This window comes from Echeneis naucrates, chromosome 12 (assembly GCF_900963305.1).
Source record: "Echeneis naucrates chromosome 12, fEcheNa1.1, whole genome shotgun sequence".
NCBI classification, from domain to species: Eukaryota; Metazoa; Chordata; class Actinopteri; order Carangiformes; family Echeneidae; genus Echeneis; species Echeneis naucrates.
In genome coordinates this window covers 7740875-7759750 of record NC_042522.1, presented here as the reverse complement: position 1 = coordinate 7759750, position 18876 = coordinate 7740875, and the positions used below count along the sequence as shown (strand labels likewise).

Here is an 18876-nt window from a genome sequence, read left to right as displayed (position 1 = left end):
CCAAAGTCCAGCCCAAAGTCCAGACTGCAGGTCTCATCTCAGGACTAGATCAATAAATCAGGAAGTGTTCCAAAAGGATTCAAATAAACCAGGCTTTACTCGACAACAAACAGTTCCACTTCAGAGGACACATTCCCAACAAGGTACACTCCTATCTGGGATTTATAAATTTGCTTCAGCGGACAATATAAAAACACAGCAACAGCCAGAAGCTGATATGCATGGAATTTCCCCAAGTAAATCAAGCCTTGAGCAAACAAAGGTAAGAAATATCCCCGTTCCTGTCCAAAATCAACCACAAAGTGGCTCATCACCAAAAACCACGGCAACAAGTGGTTTACTTTCTGGATTATTCAGATCATCAGAAAATATGGCTCAACAGCCTCAGCCTGAAATCATCCATGACACAGTTAAAGTGCCACATAGCCAGACTACTCAAACTCAGCCGGAGGCAGCAAGTCAATCTGTGTTCTCGGGGTTATTCAATAAGTTAGCAAAAATATCTGAAAACACTGACACAGCTTGCCAGACCTCAACTGCACAATTAATGCATCAGAAAGAAAATAATTTCTCAGTCAACAAGAAGGCCGCACTGCAAACACAGTCTAGCAAAAATAAAACGCAGCAGTCCTCACAAGAAAAAAACGAGAATGTGAAGACAATTCCACAAACAGCCCGGCAAGGGCTTTTATCTGGTCTACTCAGCAAAAATGCAGATGAGCCATGTACTCAGATAAAGGTTGAAACATCTGGACAGACTACAGAAGAACAGAAATTATCAACTACAGTCACAGAGATTCATTCAGTTATATCAAAAACAACTACCTCCGACTTGAGAAGCAATATCGATCAGAGAGCTGTCCCCAGTTTCATCAATCCAAGACTGAGCAGACACGTTTTTCTCAATGCACCTGTTCCAATTGATACAGAGAGTCTAGACTTAAGAACATCATCTACTTTTGCTAGATCTCTTCAGACCAAGGCTACATACTCCTCACTCAGTGCAGGTAATTTATCTCAGTTAAATTATGCTGGCTCACATCACTTAGTTCACCCTTTGGCTTACAGCACAGGAAATATTCATTCCTTTTTACAAAACCACACAACTTCAACCATGAACATGCCACCATATATTGGCGGAAGCACTCCCTCATTGTATGGAGCTACAGGACAAAGTTTTTGCCAAGATCAGCTATCACCTTATTCCCTTGGAATAAGTCCCTCTTATGATGAAAACCAGTGGATCCGTGAAAGTGCTCTATGGCAGCAGTTTCACAATGAGTCACTGAATTATCAGTTTCAGGGAGAAGATCAACGGTATAGCCTGAAGTGTGAGGATCGGTCATTACAAACACCTGTTCTTCACTGCGGCTCTTCAAATATCAATCAACCCTTTAACTCTGCTGCATCATGGCAAAGCTTAGTTTGCCAGGAAGGGCAAAATGGGCCATATGAATTGAATAAACAAAGGATCAGTGATCTGTATCCCAAAAGGAAACTATGGTACAGTTATGAAAACTTGGGAAATGCGGAGTATTCACTTAATCAGGAAGGGGCTTTAAACTTAACTACTAAACAAAGCACTGCAAATTTTGGGACATGCCACTCATTTAATTATGGTAGCACATACAGTCTGAATGGCGTTTCATACCATGAAGGCTATTATGAGGAGACTGCACCAAATTTGTCTTATTCGGCTAACTGGCAATATGGAATGGATAACACACTTCTTCAAAATATTCATACTGATGGCAGGATCACTGAAAGTCAGTTTAACTTGACTCAAGCTACAGATCCCGACTATCCAGCAAATCTCAATACTGAAAGAGAAGACTTCCATTACCTTGAAGACACTGAATGGTATCAACAGTGGCTTGCACTTTTAGAGCAAGGAATGTGGTGGCCAGCAGATGATGGAGACTGTGGCTACTTTGTTTACACAGATCATGAGTATATTTATGCCTTGCTTACAGATACAGCAGGGGAATATGTCTATGCATGTGCCCCTGAAGGTGAATCTTGGGGAAATGCACAGAACACCAATAGCTTTCCCAGTGCTTGGCTGCACAATGAAATGGTTTTAGTGTGTGGCTTTAAAATTCCTCTTTACAATGAGGATGAACTTCTCTGGCTACCTGGTCAAGAACACAGTGATTCTCAACTTCTTAATGCCCCCTTAGATTTGTCTGCCGCCTTCAGAAAAGGAAATCAGATAATGAATTTAAATCTTGAGCAGTTTTCGCAGATGTTTGAAAATTCATTCTTGTCACAAGGGCAACACGGATTTGATTTAACATCTTACAGATTAAACAAAGTCAGGATGGATGCAAGACACCCCAGTAATATCTATGATGACCAATGCCAGGGCGTTATTGACCTTTCCTGTCGTAAACATGACCGTGTTGGTCCTTACTGGAACAATCAGGAAGTGAAGACATTTCTTGCACAAAAGGTTGCCGTTTCCCTGAACTCCACGCCTAATGTGAATTCAAATCAGCAGCTACTCTACAACTGTTACCAGCCTAGCCAACGACGGCGTTCATCCACTGGGGTTACAGTGAAGCATGCAGATGATGTATCAGAGGAAGAATGGAGAAAGAGGGTGGCTCCAGGAGAAGAACAACCTAATCGTCAAGTCAGAAAGATTTCTTCCCTCATATCCACTTTTGTGGGCAAAACTTCACAAGAGGAATCCAACAAAAGAAGCACTTCCTCAGGTGATAAAGGTGCTGAAAAACAGCCAACAACTAAGAATCTTCTTTCGTCAAGTTTCCAAAGTCTGAAGTCAAAGATCACTAAAGAAGAACCTACTGCTGTTGTGACTCAGTCAGAAAGTGTTAAAAAACAAACAGAGAAGTCAGCTACTACACAAAGAAGAATTTTGCCCACAATACCACCACCTGCTCAAGTGACTCCATCAACACAATCAAATACAACTACACATAAACCTAGACTTTCACGTCAGATTACCATGGCACAACAAACAACCCCACCAACACAGCCCAATGACACAGTGCCTCTAGGATCAAAAGAAACACTTCCTAAGGCTGTTCCAACTAAACAGCTTGCCACTAATAAACCGGTGGACATAACAGTGGAGAAACCATCTGAGCAACCACAGGCAGGCTTCATGAACTTCCTAAAATCTACAGTAGGTATTGAGGAAGTAAAATCAGATTCTCATACATCTCCTGCTCAGCAGAGCAAATCTGGCAGCATGACCTCATTGCCAGGCAGTGTACCTTCAAATAAAGAGGTTACAGGCGTGTCAAATCTATTTGGATCAATTGGCAGCCTGTTTAGCACTGAGCCTTCTCCACCACAGAAACAGCAAATGAAACCCAGTGTGACAGAGGGCTCACTGACATCTCCATCTAAACCTAAGGGTCTACAAAGACAACAAACAATGGACCAAAGTGGTAACTTGCGGCCACAGACCGAACCCCCAAACAGAAGTGGATCGCAAATATTGTCTCCGAATTCTTCAACAAGCCCTTCAGAGACTATGCTTCGTACAGAGGAGACAAAACAGGAAGCAGGAACAAAGCCATCTGGTGGACTATTTGGATTTTCATTTGGGGAAATGCTGTCAGGAGCAACAGCAGGTGCCCAATCTGGACCCCCGCCCCAAAGACCTGCTTCAGCTACAGCTCCACAAGAAGAGTCACTTGGTAAAAGTATATTATCAATGTTTGGTGGGCAAAATACTCCACAGGCTGCACCTAAAACTGGGTCTCAACAGCCTCCTCCAAGTACAACTCCACAACCTCCCCAACAGGAATCACTTGGTAAAAGTTTATTAACAATGTTCGGAGGATCAAGCCCCACACAGCCTCCCCCTCAGCCCAAGCCTACTGCTGAGACTCCTCCACAAGTACGTGCTCCTCCAAAAGATCCCCCATCTACAGGATTCCTTTCCATGTTTGGTGGTGCCAGTCCCCAGCAGCATCCAACTCAAGCAGGATCTATTCTAGGGGGAATCCTGCCTGGGTCATCAAGTTCGAATGAAAGCCCGATGAAAGGACTGTTTTCAATGTTTAGTGAGCCCACTTCTCCACAACCTCAGCAACCACCAGTGGCATCACAACAAAGAGTACCTCAGTCACAAACTCAGAGTCAACCTCAAACACAATCTAAACCACAAGCTCAACCTCAGGCACAAGGACAGCCAGCCACCTCAGTCCTTGGGGGAATATTGGGCGGCTTGTCTAGCTCTACTGAAAGTCCAAGAAAAGGTTTGTTGTCCATGTTTGGCAGTCCCAGTACTCCTCAAACAGCAGGAGTGGATGGAAGTGCAAATACGTTGCCTTTGTCAGGGGCTGCAGCACCCAAAGAACCTACAAAAAGCATACTCTCTGTTTTTAGTGATGTTGTAACATCTCCAGAACAAACTCGTAATTCATCATTTACTGTTGGTGATGTCGCCAAAGAGCCATCAACTACTAATTTACAAGGGTCTTCCGCAATGGCATCTGTTTCCAGTAGCAACGTGCCCATATCAGTAACTACTAGTCAAATTTCAAATGACCTCTCAAGGAAAACTGTTGTTACTAGCTCCAGTGAAGTGCATGTTAGTCCATCCGCAGATATCGATGTAGATACCACAAATTCTAATAAAGTAGATGCCACCATTAAAGACAGTAACATTACATCCATGGAACCAAATTCTGAATGTGTGGCTGCTCAAAAGGAAACAAACACAGATGGTGCAGCACAACGCTCTGCTCCATCTAAAGAACCACCATCTTCTGGTCTTTTGTCTATGTTGAGTGGTTCAGGCCCCCAGATACCATCTGGATTAATTTCTGATAGTCCGGGAAAAAGTTTAATGTCATTATTTTCTGGGCCCAGTAATAATGAGCCTAGTTCTGGACAAACAGGCCCATTTCCGACCGCACCAGGGTCAACACCTGGACCAACCGGCCCCAAGGAGCCACAAGCCAAAGGTTTGTTCTCTGTGTCTGGAGGTTCCAGTTCCCAGCCCTCTTCCCAGCCTGGAAGTTCATTACTAGGGGCAATGTTTGGAGGCGCTTCACCCCAAACACCAGCTTCTCAAACAGGAGCATCTATACTAGGTGGTCTGTTTGGAGGGCCTTCAGCTCAGCCTTCACCCCAAGTAGGTCACAGTAAGACTCCTGGTTCGACTCCTCAGACTGGGTCATCTTTACTTGGAGGCTTATTTGGTGGATCTGCTCCACAGACTGCGGGATCCCAGGCTGGAAGCTCTATCTTGGGAGGACTTTTTGGAGGATCAGCTGCCTCAGCCACAACATCTACGATTAGTGGTGGTTTAAGTGGAATTTTTGGTGGGTCTACCACCCAAACTTCAACACCCCAAAACAGTAGCTCTGTATTGGGAGGTATTATGGGGGGGTCATCTCCTCAGGCATCAACTCTACAGACTGGTACATCTTCAGCTTCGGTGGCATCTGTTTCTAATGAGATGCCTGGTAAAAGTTTGTTGTCAGCATTAGGAGTATCTGATGCACCTGCAACTCCCAGTGCAACTTCTGCACCAAGTGATAGCAAGAAAACTACAACTGATGCCTACTCTACTTCAGGTCTAACTGTTCTACCAAAACCTACAGATGATAGTTCAACTTCCCCTGCTCCATCTCCAGCAAGTCATGAGATTATTGTAACTGATACTGCCACCAAGAGTGCAGAGCAGGTAGAAACACTAATGCAACCTGAGGATGCAAACCAGAGTCTAGAGGAAACCTTACACAAAACTGATAACAATGTTGCTGAAGACATCAAATGTCAAGATACTGACAAGCTAAGTTCTCTAGCTAAAGAACCTGAAAAATGTGCACCAGGACAACAGCCTGCTAGTACAAAGCTTCTAAGTACTCAGTCAAGTCAAGATGCAATTTTACCTAAAGTTGAAGAGGAAACACAAGCTACTCAGTCTGTAAGTCCTGTGGTTCAAGAGAAGCCTTCAGAGCCAGGGAAATCCTATGGTGATTCACCAGCAGATGCAGTTTCAGGGTTTGTGTCCTCTCTTTTCAAACCAACGGCTGCTTCAAATGAAGGACCTCAGCAACAGCAGAAGAGCTCACTCTTTGGACTTGGAGGAGCAGCACCTCAAGCTGCTAGCAGTCAGAGTGGAGCATCGCTATTAGGGGGTATATTTGGAGGGTCCAGCACGCAGACAGCAGCTCCCCAGACAGGGGGATCATTACTAGGAGGTTTATTCAAAGGTTCTGTTCCTCCGTCTGGTCCCCAAACCACTGCTCCCAGCACAGGAGGGTCAATATTAGGTGGCATGTTTGGTGGAGGAGCCACTGCCAAGCCTGCAGGTCCCCAGAGTGGTGGATCTTTATTGGGTGGGATGTTTGGAGGATCTGCAGCAACAGCACAACCTGGTAGTTCTTTACTTGGAGGAATGTTTGGGGGAGGAGGCACTGCTCAGACAGCAGGATCACAGACCGGGGCATCTATTCTTGGGGGCATAGGTGGGTCTTTATTTGGGAATATGGGACAACAACCCAAGTCATCTGAGCCAGTATCAACTGGCACAACTGGCACAACTCTGAAGCCCCAGGTGAAGAATGAAAGCATGGCAGAAAAAATAACTCCTTCAGCTGCTGACGCTGATGCAAATAAAATTGTGGGCCCCTTACCAGATGATAATCAATTAAAATCCAGCAACCTCACAAGTACTGTTGTGACCTCTGAGACGGCTTCACCAAAGCTCTCTGTTGTCACAAATCCATCAGCAAGTGCTACATCTGACCTCACCGCTGAAGCAGATAATGCTGAAAAAGAAATGTCGACTGCTGAGGCAGAGGTGATACATGAAAAGCCCATGATAATTAAAGGTGACCCTGAAATCAAAGAGGGTGACAAATCGGTTCCACCCGATATCAAGCAAGCAGATACTAATACAGAGCCACCTCAGGCTACGTCTCTGTTTGGGTTTATATCAGCACAAAGTGATGCTGGAAAATCTCTTGGATCCCTGTTTTCACCAACAGTGGCTCCATCACTGCCTAAAACAGAAGCAGGCAGTGGTCTATTTTCAGGATTAAAAACTCTTTCTGGAGGCTTATTTCAAGAGGAGAAACCTGTTCCTGGAAAACAAGAGCAACCCAACACCTCATTGTTTGGGACGAAGATAAATTTTCCTTGGCAGGCAGAGCCACCAAAGTCACAAGCTGCCCAAATTATAACGTCTCAGCCCAAAAATACCAACATGACAGCATGTGACCAAACGCCTGCTATAAAAAAGGTTGCAACATGTGATGACCAAAAATCTGAATTGGTAGGTTCCACTGATGATTTAGAAAACCCCCAGATTTGTATCTCCACTCCTGAAGTAGATCCTTTAGCATCCCTGACCCCAAAGGAGATGGAAAGGCTTGTAGAAACAAACCCTTCTACAGGTTCTACCTCTGGAGTGCAGCTGGATAACCAGTCCAAGAAGGAGCTATTGAATGCAAAAAGGCTAGTAAAAGCATAATAAATGGGATTACCCCTCACCATTTATGATGCATTAATCTTTTTAAAAACAAAGAAAAACGTATCCCCTGTCCAGCCCTGCTATCCATCCTCACCAATCTTGTTTAATTTTTAGCGCAAATGTGTGTATGTGCTTGTTATCTAATTTGTTAACTTTTCATTTCATGTGTCATTTCAAACCAGAATTCCAGAAAAAAATTGTGCATGATTGCAGCAAAGTCACAAATTCATGAACATCATAATCTCATTGTTACTCTTCTGACACAGATTTAATAATGATTTTCCAGAACTTCCACAGTTTATAAAGTTAATTTTGAGTAGTATCTTCTGTTGGGAGTTCAATGAACTTGACTAAATTTGTTTTCCGGTTAGTTTCTGGAGAGGGACATTTATATCACAAATGTAAGAATAATTGTCTGCAAAATTACAAACAATGCAAGTTTTGTTTGACCATGGAATTCTGATTTGTGTTACTTCATATGTTTTTTTTATGTTTTTTCTTCATATGTTTTAGATTAGCATCTAAAACTGTTTTCCCCCAAAAATGTAGTTAGTAAAAAAAAACACTGCTTTATAAAAGGTAAAACACTAAACCCAGATCAACCTTAAATATTGTATTGTCCACATTTCCAATCTTCACTTTGACCCCCTTGTTATGAGCACAATATAACCAATATGCCTCATATACCATGTATGTGCTTTGTCTCACGGGTAAAGGAAAGGAAAACAATATGAAAATATGTAAGAAAATATGCTGAGGTAGTAACCTTCTAGTAAGGCCTAGGAGTTGTAGTGCATGTTATAGTTCATGTTACAAATTTGAGCCTACTCGTGTTTTCCAGTTCATATTTTCATTATTTTCCGACGTGCTACTGCCTTCCTCCAAGTTTAGCTATCTTTCTAGGGCATGACGTGGGCCGTGTGTGACTATACCATTTGATCGTAGAGATGATATCATGAAAAGTAGACCTTTGTCACATAGTTTGAGTATTTTTAAGTTGGTTTTAAATAGATAAGTGGGGTTTCTTACACAAAAAATAGTAATAGCAGTTGTAGAGATATCTACAGCAATATAAAAAGCACTTAATTTTCAAAATTTTCTGAAATTTTATGTAAGAATCCCCACTTATCTAGCCTCAGACAGAGTACAACTACACATACACACACACACACACACACACAAAAGTATATCAATATTGAATATTTTCCTTACTCTTCTCTCCCCGTTTTAGTCCAGGGGAAAGTAGTCGTTTTGGGTCATCAGGAAACCTGAGCCAGACCAGCTCCCAGCTTAGTGAGACTGGTCAGGAGAGCACAGGAGGATCAGAACTTGAGGAGTCATTCCACTCCTATCACAGCACTGGCTTTCATCCTTCCACCAACGGGCAGCCACGCACAAACAGTCATCTCCCCACCAATGGAATCTCCATAGTTGGTAAACAGGAAATTCATAAGCCATCTCCTGAAGTCAGACAGGCCCTGAAAAATGAGCCCCCAGGAGAGAAAGGGTCCTCTAAACTTCAAAGGTATTGTTTTCATTCAAAATTTCTCTTAACTGTGTATTTGCCATACTGAAGATGAACTAAGAATTTACTTTCTGCCGCTGCTACCCAGGTTCCATGATGACGGGCCGCCATTGCCATTCACTCCATCCAGAGTCCGTTGGTTGAAGGCCATCAATAAAGTCAGGGTTCAGCTCCGGGAGGTAGGCTGTACATCATTCAGTTTCCTTCACCAACATCTCACTTCTCATACCCTTTTAAGCATGACTCTGGAATTCTCCAGATAGGGTTGAGTTGAACCTCTCTGGTTGTTAAAGAAGATGCACTAAAATGTTGTATTAAACAGAAAGACTTTTGATAATCTGTGAAAAGCAACACTAAGCCTACAAGGATGTGAACTAGAATCACTTACTTGTATGTTGGTACTTTGATTCCACGTAATTGACTATAACCCTGCTCTTCTGTGCCTCAAACAAATATTTCTTAAATAGAGATTGGAAACGTTACAACCCTACTGTTAAGTCACATCGCATGCAGTTCATTTCAGATACTCCATCTTTGCCCCCTCCTCCTCTCTCTCCTCATTGGTGAGTTTCATCGCTTGCAACAGCACTGTGATAGGGAGGATGTGACTAATATTCTTCAGTCCTCTATCTCCTGTCTGATTGACATCCCTCCCTTCCTTTCATAATGTTGTGAAAATGGGATCACTCCCTGAGTAATAAGTGGTCATCTGTACCATTTGGAGCCCTTGCTTTTTTTAGGGATGGATTTGGTCAGTTGCAATGTCTAAAAAGAAAGGAAATCTTAAGACAGTACTTTGATCTATGTAAAAGAATATTAAGCTTTTTTTTTTCCTTTTCTTTTTTTTAACAGAAACATGCCATTTGTGTCATATTGAATCTGGAGACTTTGTGCATTGCACATGCAAACATATATTGAATATCACCCGACATGAACTCCAGCTTTAACATCTTCAGAGACTAGTTGTAATGAAAACATCAGAATCTCTCAGCTAACTGGAGTTCACCCCCCTTTTTTTAATCTTTTCAAGGCATGTCAGTAAAGGTGTAGCTCTGGTAGCCGTAACGAATGGCTTTCATGCACCCGTGGAGACGAACACATGCTATAAATGATTGTTAATTGAAGACATGAGTATAATTGGAAAGCGAGGTGAAAGCTGTCTAAGTGTCATTTATTATAAGACTTAAAGAAACAGTACACAAAGCAAAATGCTAGAAGAGCTGCAATGAATCAGAATTTTTTATTAATCTGTCCAACATTGTCACTGTAACAAGTATAAGAATGCTGGATCTGACCTTCATGTGCTTGTTTACATTCAAAAAACTGATGTGGGGCTTGTTTACAGTTTCCTCAAGAGTTTTTGGCAAAGAGGCAAACACAGGCACATACAGAGTGGGAATCGGTGCTGGCTGGCGGACACATTTGCAGTATCAGTTTCAAGATTCATATATGATATGTCTGGGTCCAAGCTTGGAAGAGAAAAGCTCCTCTTTTTCCCTTATTTCACCAATAAAATGAACATAAGCTAATCAGTCAGACAATCCAGTGGTATTTATATTTTTATGATATGTGCTTTCACTTTTGCAAATTAGAAGTTTTATTAATTGAATAACAAATATCGCACATCGCAGAAGCAGGCAGTTGTGGAAACAGACCAAAAGAATGAATGAGACTGAGAGCTGGCAGTCATACAGCCTCAGATTATCCTTGTGCTGCTGGAATACGTTGCCAGAGGACAGAAGGAGAGAGAGCAGAAAAAGCATGCAAGAGGGTGGGAGGGAAGTGCAGATGGCTACTTAACTGAGGGTGAACTGCTGTGTGATTGTGGTCTACCACTGTCGCGTTTGTCGTTCCACTGATAGAAATGAAGCATTCAGCAATTCTGTGTGACTCCCAGTTGAAGAGGATGTGCTGGTTTGATTAAGGAGGATCAGGACCTTGAGTAATATTCCCAGGAATACATTTTTTGAAAAAAGTCAAGTTACTATCACGGATCGTACATGTGGATTTAATAGCTCTTGAAAGATGATATCTACAGGTTGCTCTTTGGTAAGATTTTTCCTGTAAGGTAAGGCTTGCATTGTAATTTATGTATATTTACATTTTATGAAATCAGTTTGTGGAGACCGATTAAATAATTCATGCTAATATATATTATACAACATTAATCTTACCTTTGGTAACTCTATGTAGAAAAGATTCTGTTACTTATTGAACTTGAGCTTTTGAGCTCAGTTGAACACTTTTTAAGCCTATTTCATTCTTTGATTGGAAATCAACTTAAAAACCTTCAAAAGCAAAATCAGTTTGTCTTTTGTTGTTGTTTATGGTTTTGGTTATTTTTTTTTTGTTGTTTTTTTTTGTTTTGTTTTTTATCCAGGCCACAGACCATTTAGTATGGAGAGAAAAGAAATTGCTGCAGGCAATTACTATGACTCGCATGGAAAATGGGCTTGAGCCAAAGTAGCCCCTCAACCTTTCTTTATCCTGCACAGTTAACTAATAAATCGCTGACAATTAGAGTGCACATAGTGGATCATGACTGTCCATAGGCTATTGGCATGCCAACCAATTTTGATATGCTATGTGTAATTGGTATGGAACATGTCAAAAAACAAATGTATTCTTGCCACATGTGCTTGTTGGTAGAAAATCCCATCAGAAAGGAAAGAACATGAAAAATTATTTTTTAACAGCATAATTCATAACGGTCCCAGGTAATTTCGGTCAAACTGATTCCATTAAGCTGATAGCTCAGCATTTTAATTTCACATTCAGTTGGATATATTTGGTTTTCGTAGACTTGATTGCACTTTTCTTTCTCCAAAACTCTTATCAGATTGGCACGGCATCAGTGCTTAAATGCATATTGGAGACCTCCAGTGTAGGGGGTGGTTAATGCATTTAGCAGCTATTCACTCAGGAATAAATTACTTAATGTAATAGGAAACCCTCCTCCCAAAATGAAAACTAAGGCACACTGCAATGAAACAAAAAGAACAGGTTTTGGGCGGTTTAAGACAATAAAAAATTTAACAATCAACATCTTACTTTCCATATTTAATGTTATTAACGTTACCATTGTATAGACAACACAGTTAAAGTGTTAACAAGTTTCAAGAGCATTTAATTTTCTCCTGTAGCATCAAATCTTAGTCAGTCAAGTTTAAGGTCTTTGTGCCGGTTAAGTTTCAAGCGGTGCTTTTGTTACCTGGCTATGTCTGATCTTTAGGGTCAGTCAGCAGGACTTGTCCCTGTGATTGCAATAATTTAAGGATTTCCCAAATTCATAATGTGATTTTTGAAAGGGTAAGTCCCAGTGGGCAGAGATGATATCACCGACTTGTGTCTAGTAGATGTAGCCTACCTAAGAGCCCAATCTAAATTTCCCCACTGTGGGACGAATAAAGGTATATCTTAGCTCTTATCTTAAGATTGTGTATATCATACATATGCAGAACATATATTTCTCTTCATCGTGTAATGGCGTCAGATGGATTTTTGTATGTGTTTGTATGTCGTGCCATTCAATAATCCCTGTTGTATTTACACTGTAGGCAATGGGTCAGGGCTATCAAGCCTTGCAGCTGGTGTGGGTCTGAGAGAATGGCATGGCCTTAGAGGAGAGAATTGACCTGTCATCTAATTGCTGTGCTGTCTTTCCAAAGCATCCTAATTACCGACATCTAAGCAGCTGCCTGGTGTTCATTCTGCAAGTTGCCACTCTGACAGAGGAGGTTAGCTAAAGCAATACTGTCAATCACATGTCTAATGTATAGGAAAGTGTTGTCTCTCATAATAGCTTCAAATACAACCATAAGATTTAATATGAGATATATGGAAAATGCATCACACATACTCTCGTCTGCGAGTGAATCAATGTCAGAAGCTGAAAATCCTTCCTGCTTTGCTCTCTAAACGGAGTAGTCAATTGGTCTTTAAAATATGTAATCATAAGGAAAAATCTGTTCATTTCAGTTTTCAGAGTCTTTACTGCGCTTCTTTGTGTCTAAAGTCAGAAATATTTGATGCATTTCTTTTCTTTGGTTTTGAAGTTTAAAAATGTTAGTGTAATATTATTATTCAGATATAATTACATTTACATATATTACCTTTTGCTGCTCTGCTTTTGATAATTGAATGCATCAGTATGCAGATGATAGCTGGAAACAACTATTGAATGGAAGATTTCATTGTTTCAGTAATTGGTAAATTATGTTTGGTTTGTCTTTTACAACAGTACAGAACAACAGAAATACTGAACAAACTGGCCACAAATGAAATGTTTATCTACTTTAGTTGACACACAACAAAAACAATTCTTACTGACACTTGTCACTGCTTTGCTGACAAAATTACTCCTGTCCAATTTTCTCTCGTCAGTCATAGTGCCAGGTTGTGGTCATTTCTTTATTGGATATGCTTATGCTTACACCACTATAAGGAGGAGTGACTGAAGCGGTGGTTTGATTATGTGTGGGAACAACTGATCAAGACTGCCACCTCTCAGGGATGTTCCCCAGAGGACACATCAGTGGACAGGATGAACCTTCCAAATCAGAGCTACTTTCACTCTCACCCAAGAGGCGAGACCTGCATAAGAAGAGATCACAGAGCCAAAAAGTGGGGCAAACCCTTTGCAAAACATTACAAAAGTGCTTGCAAGGGCCAGAGGAGAACTCTATCAACGACCTCTCATCAGTGGACACTACCTGCACCAAAACTGACCTCTCCTTGCTTGGGGAAAACAACGGTGCTGATTGCAAAGATGTCACTGGGGTTTTGGGGGATACTATGCCCCAGCTTGTGGAAAGATCCAAAACTGAAGGAGAGAAAAAAGATATGGAAAATGAGGAGACGGTACAAGACTCAAGTAACATAGTGGAACATATCCTTAAAGAGCTGAAAGGCATCAACAAGATCCAGGAAGAAATTTCTGACCTGAGGCTCTACCTAACATCTGTTCGGGGCTCGGTGGATGAAGTGTCTTGTTGTGTTGATGCAGTTCTCAGTGAAATAGGTGAGCTGTACTCTGGGGCTTCAGCTGTGCCTCATCCTAGTCCTGTTTTACCCCGCATCAGACAAGGAAGCCTTGGCAGACAGAACGCCATCACGTCTCTTCATTGTAGAGATCCTAGTCCAGTGTTGGATCACAAAGATTGCCTAAAAGATGTAGGATCCATACAATCGCACAGATCATCTAAACAATGGAAAATGGATAACGTTAATAACAGTCAGTTAAGACACCAAACAGATGACGAGAACCAAGAGCAGAGTTCAAAACTGAATCTGCCGCAGGCTGACCTCTGCTACCTGGAGCTACATCATGACCCTGACTATCAAAGCACCAGCTCTTTGTCATCTTATCGCAGTTCCAACTGTGCAGATGCAGGCTTTCTTTCTAGCGACACGGAGTATGGCAGATGGCCTTCTGCTGATATGCAGCAAAGTGTTAGTGGAGAAGGTGGTTGGAGTGAAGAGGACATCTGCTCATGTGCAAACAGTGGAGAAGTAGACAGTTGTCTAGCTGTTTGGGACAGGTGTGCCACAGAGGAGACACAAAGCAGCACACCAGGACAGTCATCACACAACAGCTCTGAGCATCTCTCATTGCTATTTGGACACCACTACAACTCTCCTTCCAGCTCTAGCATAGTGGACTGGAGGCCCCTCCAACTGCAATCCGAGGAAGAAAACCTGGACTGCAACTGTGCTGCCAACTGTCCATACTCACGTAGCTCAGGTTACCACACCATGGATGCCTGTGTAAATGAACTGGATAGTGGGCCCTCCAGGAGCCTGAGTTGCTCCACTCTGCTGTTGACGGACTGTGAAGATGTTTATCTGGAGCCACATTCACCGTGTGATGATTGTCCATCATCAGGTGACACTCTTGATCTGGGCTCTGTTGAGAGTTTGGACAGAGAGTGGACAGATCCCAGCATCTCCAGGGATGAAGCAGGGGAACTTTTATCACACGCGTCTTCTGAAACAGATTCTGAGCCCACGCCCAGGACCCCTAATGTGAGCTTTGATGTAACAACTATTAGCAAGGCTGTAATCACTTTCAGGTCAGCTTTGAAAGGGGCTTTAAGAAAGTTAGAAGGATCCAACCCTGAAGAGCTTCAAGATAGCATTGAGTTTGAGGTATCTCCGCTCCCTGTTAGGCAAGACAGTGAACCCAAAGAGGACCAAAGCAGTACTGAGGGAGATATGAGTCTGACCGAGAATCACACTTACCTCTGCAGTGCAAGAGAGGACAGTGATGCTTCGCTATATCTGGATTGTGGTGAGACACCTGAAACACTGTCAGGTGATCTTCAAGCATCCTCTCATGATGCAAGCAATTCGCTCTGCACCCCCACTGAGTATCATTCTGTAGAAATTTCTCAAGACCAAGGAGAGTGCCCAACAGATGGGGAGCTGTCGAACCTTGACCTAACGCCAGACTGCTGTCCAGAAATGGGCAAGAGTCCACTGGGTGTGGTGCTCAGTACAGAAGAGGTCCGGTTAAGTCTGATCAGGGAAAACCATGTTCTTGACGATGACAGTCAAGAAAAGCCTATAGATGCCAGTCACCGAGAGCGTATTGCAAATTTCCAGCGCATTCTGAGGGAAAAGAGGCAAACTCATCACAGACTGTCCAAATCTGCCCAGGACTCCCAGGGCTCCCAGGGGTCTCAGGGATCGCAATCTCAAGACGAGTTCATCATAGGTATTTTCAAGGATGTTTCCTCAGTCTTTAAACACTTTTCAGACCAGCCAAAACTCATGGAAGCAATTAAATCCTGTAATGATGAGATTAGATGAAATGAATACATACAGCATTAAGATCAAATTTTGTATGCAGTATGATGTGGTTATCATTCATTAGCACTATCTTGCAAATGTGCTCACCTTAGTTTACTTAACTACAGCATCTCAACACAATTTCTAATTCTTTTGTGGTTTTTATTTGCAGAGTTTGGGAGAGAAGATAATCAGGTTAATCATTTTACATTGGCTCCACATTTAAGCTGCCATTATAAAATTTTTTATTTATTTTTTTTTTTTTTTTTCTTTTACCCCATTATTTGTTTTGCTTGTCTTTGTCAAGGCTTGCAGTTTATTGCTTACGATTCGGGAGCACGTAACTGTAGGTCCACTCAAAAGCATTACACACAAATTAAGCATGACATTTCCATTTCATTATTCTGTAAAAGATGTTATTAGATGTCTCTCAAATGGATAGGTCATGATTCCTCAGTTCTGTTTAACAATGGTAATGTCAGTACATTGTTTTCCCCAGAGTTGGGAAATTTTTGGGACATTTTTAAACAATATCAGAAACTTCTGGGAAAGGGAACCTTAGAGGGTCTCTGCTTTCTTTTCACCAGTCACAGATTCACAGATTCTAATCAAAGACTGTGATGAAAAGACCTTGTGGACTGGACAGTAGTCTGCCTCTGTGGTTTTCTGAAATCCTGAAAGACTTTTCTTTGGAGTGTCTCAAAAAGTAGTTTTTGATTAAAAAGTTTATTCAGGCATGTCTTATTTGCTTACTTTCTGTTTCAATATCTAAATGTTTGCCCACCATCCTATTTCATGTCACATCTTGTACCAAGATTTCAGTAATATTTATTTCTATATTACTGAAAGTCTACATTTTAGAAACTCACCATTTCCTTTTTATTTGACTTGCATGTTCTGTAACATCAGAGAGGTGAAACTCAACCAGGTTTAACTTTCCATTGTATGTCTTTCTCTCATTATTTACTATACAATATTTCTGCTTTTGTGAGCTGTCACCTGAAAGTCTTTAAAGTCGTGATTTGAATTTGAAATTTTATAGGTTCGAGATGAAGAACCCAATGCTAGACAGGCCTGGGTCAAACCAGGGTAAGTCATATATACCTAACATAGACATTTTGGTTTTTTTTAGCACACAATTTTTGTGTGAGTAACTGGACAATCAACTATAAATGAGCATTTCAATGTGAGTGTAACTATATTCAAAATAATTTTGTACATCACTGTTGTGTGAGGCTCATATATGATCTGATGACACTACTTTTGTTGGTGGATAGTGGCGGATCTGGTTTGTACGGAATTGACAGCATGCCAGACCTGCGTAAAAAGAAGCCGATCCCCTTGGTCAGCGATGTGGTCAGTAACAATCTCATCATTCCTTTACTTTGTATATTGCATGTCATATGTCACCCTGTTGGTTTCGTTCTTTCTTTGTGAGTGAATGTCGGTCTGTTTCTGAGACAACAGAAAAAGTGACAGTAACTTTTGACCTTTTGAGCTCAGATTTGGGATGAGATTGTCAACAAATGGAGACAGATATGAAATCAGACTGCTAATTTCTCTCTCCCTCCTCTCTTAAACCTGAACTATTCCCCACAACTCTCTTGAATGCGTTCAATCTCCTTGGTCAGGCTATGGTAAGTTAATAGAACCCAATTGCCACTCCCTTTCCTGCTACAGTACAAAATATGAAATAGGGCAGATGATACAGACCGCATGTCTGTAACATGTTGACCTCTTTGATTGCAGACCTTTTCTTTGATACAAATGAAAATGTTTGCATGCATCCTCGGTCGTGGGTAGCTTTTCTCTTTTGATACTACCATTAAAATATAATGTCACAAGATCCTTCCCCCACCTTATGGTTTGTATTTTTCAACACCTGCTTTGCTGTGGTCATCACAGAGCACATAGGTAGATAATACAATAATACAATACTAACCCTCCAAAAAAAAATTTGTTGCATATAGTTACTGCCTAGTAGCGTTTGCATTGGTATGACCTTATCCTTTTTGGTAATCTCTTCGCTAGCTGTGTGAAACTAATAATACTTACATGGGCCTTCTGATCATTTAAGGAGAATTCACCAGTGACACACATAAATATTAACCCTACTCACCACCCGTAGAAAATCCCTGGCCTTCTCCTAACCATAATGACTTCCATAGTCATGATAACATTTGGGTGTTCTTTACTTTAGATTGTGTATTTGTATGTTAAATACTAAGGTAAAAGTATTATCCTTTGTCGCTTGTTCAGTCCCTTGTCCAAGCCAGGAAGGCTGGAATCGCATCTGCTATGGCTGCACGGTCCTCAATCAAGGATGAAGAGCTGGTGAGTTTAACAACTCATAACTTTCTCTGTTGTGAGTGATCACAAAACCATGATTGTAAAATTCAGTTAGTGTTCTTATGGTATGGCTTATGGTATCCACGTGTCTCTGCAAATGAAAACTGAAAACATTATCCCTTCTATAGAAAAACCATGTGTACAAGAAGACCCTGCAGGCTCTCATCTACCCCATATCTTGCACTACACCACATAACTTTGAAGTGTGGACCGCCACCACACCCACCTACTGCTATGAGTGTGAGGGGCTGCTGTGGGGTATTGCCCGCCAAGGCATGCGTTGCTCCGAGTGCGGCGTCAAGTGCCATGAGAAGTGCCAAGAGCTGCTGAATGCTGACTGTCTACAGCGTGAGTACTGTCAGAAAACATTTTAAGGAAGTGCTCACCAGTGAAACTTGATATCACTAACCCAGGCTTGCACGTGATGGGGCCAGTTCGACTGAAGAAGTTGATGCTGATTTTGAATCAGAATATAATATATATTTTATTGAATGCTTAGGTGCTGCAGAGAAGAGCTCTAAGCATGGTGCTGAAGACAGGACTCAGAATATCATCATGGCCATGAAGGACCGGATGAAGATCAGGGAGAGGAACAAACCAGAAATCTTTGAGCTTATCAGGGAAGTGTTTATCATCAGCAAAGCCATCCATGCTCAGCAAATGAAGACTATCAAACAGAGCGTGCTGGATGGCACTTCAAAGTGGTCGGCCAAGATCACCATCACAGGTATCAAAACTGACAAAGGGT

At 41.7% G+C, this 18876-nt stretch overlaps 1 protein-coding gene across 4 annotated transcripts in view; it reads left to right on the top strand.

The window, feature by feature from the left end:
* The window catches only part of unc13bb (unc-13 homolog Bb (C. elegans)), a 59824-nt gene that overhangs the window by 23478 nt on the left and 17470 nt on the right, over positions 1-18876 (top strand). For 2 of the 4 annotated variants that reach the window (XM_029515540.1, XM_029515536.1), the window contains exons 9-16: positions 8697-8990; positions 9079-9169; positions 16822-16868; positions 17057-17135; positions 17411-17416; positions 18039-18113; positions 18257-18476; positions 18628-18855. In XM_029515540.1, the coding sequence (XP_029371400.1) occupies positions 8697-8990; positions 9079-9169; positions 16822-16868; positions 17057-17135; positions 17411-17416; positions 18039-18113; positions 18257-18476; positions 18628-18855 (1040 nt within the window). The remainder of the gene's footprint in view (positions 1-8696; positions 8991-9078; positions 9170-16821; positions 16869-17056; positions 17136-17410; positions 17417-18038; positions 18114-18256; positions 18477-18627; positions 18856-18876) is intronic. The other 2 variants (XM_029515539.1, XM_029515538.1) reach the window with 1 other exon arrangement.